The sequence below is a fragment of the Lactuca virosa genome, chromosome 4 (assembly GCF_052849685.1).
Source record: "Lactuca virosa cultivar CGN04683 chromosome 4, Lactuca_virosa_CGN04683_v6, whole genome shotgun sequence".
NCBI lineage: Eukaryota > Viridiplantae > Streptophyta > Magnoliopsida > Asterales > Asteraceae > Lactuca > Lactuca virosa.
Window position 1 is genome coordinate 227,976,805 of NC_136429.1, and position 4,041 is coordinate 227,980,845.

The window sequence follows — 4,041 nt, forward strand, 5'->3', positions numbered from 1 at the left end:
TGAAATGTTTTCATATTTCTTCAGGGCTAAAAGTTAACTTCTTCAAATCATGTTTATTTGGTGTGGGAGTAACAAAGGCAACATTGTCTAATACTGCTCAGGTTCTTGGTTGTTTACATGGATAATTTCCATTTTCTGATCTGGGGGTCCCGCTTGGTGCCGACATGGCTCTGAAGAAGAACTGGAAGCCTGTTCTAGATAAAATCTCATCTAAATTATCAAGTTGGAAGGCCACTTCGTTGTCGTTTGGTAGCCGCCTCACCCTCATTAAATCTGTCCTGGACAGCCTCCCTACATATTACATGTCCCTCTTTAAAGCTCCACTGGGAATCATTGAGCAACTTGATAAGATCAGAAGGAGATTCTTATAGGGAGGCAGCGAGCTTAAAAAGAAAATTCACTGGGTTGAGTGGTCTAAAGTTATTGCACCAAAATCGGAAGGGGGTTTAGGTGTTGGTTCGTTATTCGCTCAAAAACATTGCCCTGTTAATCAAATGGTGGTGGAGAATTATGAATGACAAGGGAAGTTTATGGAAAGGTGTTATCGTGAGCATCCATAATTTGTACAACAAACCGGCATAGTACATCGCGAGAAAAACATCACATGGAGTTTGGTGTAATATTTCCAAGGCTGTTAGAGCTCTTGATAGTCTGCATATTGATTGCAAGGATATTTTTGCCCTTATCCCAGGTTCGGATGTCAACATCTTATTCTGGAAAGATTCTTGGTGCAGTAACATTCCATTTCACCTCAAATTCCCTCACTTATATTCAATCGAAACAGTTAAAAACTGTTTATTGGGAGATAGAATTTCTAGCAATGGCTTTTCATGGATGTGGAGATTTGAACCAACTGGTTCAGAAGAATTAAACGAACTGCTACAGCTAGATGCGGATATTGGTAACCTGAATACCGAGCAAAAATCCAAATTTGGGTTCAGTTTTTCTCCTAATCCTAGTGGTGAATATACTGTTAATTCAATGAGGAAATTATTGGAGTCTAAACTGAATCCTTTTAAATGGGCGGCAATTTGGTGGTCAAAGATAATTCCTCTGAAGGTGCGATGTTTCATATGGAGGTCGTTGTTAGGTAGAATACCGGTGGCTAAAACCCTGGCTGTAAGGGGGATAAATACCTCCAATACCATATGCTCTCTCTGTAACACAGAAACTGAAATGGCTGATCATTTGCTCATTACTTGTGGCTATTCTAGAGTGGTGCAACATTGGATATTCAAATTGTGTGGATTGGAAGACATTATGTTCTCAAATGTTAGAGAATTCATTGACTTCGTGGCTACTTGGGGAAACTGTCCTAGAAAAAAGGAGATCTTAACCATGGTGTTCTATTGCCTTGTTTGGAACATTTGGCTATCCAGGAATTACAAGATTTTCAAACATATTGGTGTAAATCCTACAAAAATCGTTGATAATATAATTTCGCTCTCGGACATATGGTGCAAGCATCGATTTGGCACTAGTTGTGGTAATTGGGTTGAATGGAGCGTTTCGCCTTTCACTCATCTTTCATCTTAATTTTCATGTTTGCTCTTTTGTTCCTATTTCCTTTTCATGTTTGTACTTGGTCTCATTGTAGCTTCTTGCTATGAGAGTGCCCCTTTTAATGATATTTTCTTTTTCAAAAAAAAATCAGAAACACGTATATACTATGGTGGGTGGATTGCATCCTAAGATAAAAATTCATTAGTCATATTATAGATGAAGTTATTAGTGAAAGAGATTTCTCCGAATGACATGTATCAATTTATTGAATTTTATACAAAAGGAAAGTGGTAAATTAAAAGCATTTACACATTTTTTTAATTGTATCACGTTCATTAATAATTTTAAGAGAAAGTAAAAGGATTTTCCAAAAGATTGCAATCTCACGTATTAAAAGATATGTTTTCATATTATGCAGTTTTACTAATAGACAGTAGTGGATCCAGACATGATTGTAACTGGGATGCATAGTATAAAACTACTATTATCATGAGTCCCTTAAGTGAAAACCAATTATAATTATAAATTTTCTATATAAAATTTAAGTAAGATTGCATGTTAAATGGGATGCATACACCCTACTAAAAGCCCCTAAATCCGCTACTGCTAATAGACATGTTTTCGTATTATGAATTTTTATATAATTAATAGTTTTGAATTGTTGTAAAATAAACTATTTTATAATCCTATTGATGTTATATTTTACTTGCATTGTTTTTATAGGTTTAAACTTATTTAAAATATGTTATTATATAACTAAAATACTAATATTTATAATCTCTATATTTGGTTGATAACTATTTTTTTTATTAACATGGGATATATGAAAGTCAATAAATAGTACAATATTGATGTTATATTTTACTTGCATTGTTTTTATACGATTTAAACTTATTCTAAAATATGTTATTATATAACTAAAATATTATTAGTTATATTATGTTTCTTTGGTTGATATATAAGTAGTTATTAGATAGTGTAGATAAACTGAAAATTTTCATAAAATATTATTAGTTATATTATGTTTCTTTGGTTGACAAAACTGCAAATTTGGTCATTGTGGCTTGCAAAAACCTTTGGATGAGGTCCAAAAAATTTCCAGCTTGCACCGCAGGTCCAAAATCAAGGTTTTTCATTGTTTTTGGTCCAAAAAAACTTGAAAAGTCGATTTTACCCTTTTTCATTTCTTTTTTCTATTTTCTTTATTTATTTTGGTATTTGAATAATTAAGAATAGAAAATAAAATAAACCCCACAACCCCTCCCTCCCCCCTCTCTCTCTCTCACACATAGACACACACAAATAGATATACAGATCGTCTTTATAAAAATGGCTGCCACCATTACTTCAGTAGTCTCAAGCTAGATCGACCATAGAAGCTCAAAGTTTTCGACCAAACAAAAACGGATGTGAAGGGCCTCGTTGATGCTGGAATCTGCCAAATCCCTCCCATATTCTACCAATCACCATAAACATCGCACAAAACCAAGTGATGCAATTGTTGGAGGTTTGGATAGATATTCAAATCGAGTAATCAAATCAAGTGATGAAATAGGAGGTATAGTTTTCCAATTATTCTCAGAGGCCTTGGGATTGAACGCAAATCACCTCGGGGATCTCGATTGTAGCAAGGGGCTTTTATTCTCCCACCATTAATACCCAGTTTGTTGACAGAAACCCCTAAGGGTTTCATCACAACTTTCACAACCATCACCGAGGGGCTTGAAGATTTTGAAGTGGACTACGTGAAATATGTCAGAAACAATTGAGGGGGGAAACAACAATGAGATCACTGGTAGGTCTAATTTTGTCGGAGGTGCTACTGTCGGAGACGCTTCTATGGTCACGGAGGTGTTCTCCCGACGGACAGGATACGGCTGGCAGAAGCTTAACGGTAGAAATCGGGAGGAAGCAGATGGAGGAAGGAGAAGAATGAAGCAACAAAGGCTACTGTAAGATTGGTCCCTGCTGTATGTGTGTCTATGAAGACGATCTGAATATCTATTTGTGTGTGTCTATGTGAGAGAGAGAGAGAGGAGGGGAGGGAGGGAGGGGTTGTGGGGTTTATTTTATTTTCTATTTTTAATTATTTAAATACCAAAATAAATAAAGGAAATAGAAAAAAGAAATGAAAAAGGGTAAAATCGACTATTCAAGTTTTTTTGGACCAAAACCAATGAAAAACCTTGATTTTGAACCTTCGGTGCAAGCTGGAAACTTTTTGGACCCCATCCAAAGGTTTTTGCAAACCACAAGGACCAAATTTGCAGTTTTGTCTATATATTAGCTCCAGAGGATATAAGAAATAGTCATTAGATAGTGTAGATAAACTGAAATATGAATTATGAAAAATTCCAACATAAATAAAGTTATTGTAATTTGGTTTTGTTTTATAAATATAATTTCCGTCTACTAAAATATTTTTTAAACCTTTCTAATAAAGGTCCATTTCATTTCACAGTTTTATATAGTTAAAATATCTAATATTGTTCTTGAAAAGTAGGTTCATTGCTTTTTAGGGGACATAGGGATTTTGTT

General features: G+C 34.7%; 1 protein-coding gene across 1 annotated transcript; it reads left to right on the plus strand.

Moving 5' to 3' along the window:
• The first annotated feature begins 834 nt into the window (after positions 1-834).
• Positions 835-1,536, plus strand: LOC145105678 (uncharacterized). The gene has a single exon (XM_079042759.1). The coding sequence runs from the start codon at positions 835-837 to the stop codon at positions 1,534-1,536; it is 702 nt and encodes a 233-aa protein (XP_078898885.1).
• Positions 1,537-4,041: the final 2,505 nt, after the last annotated feature.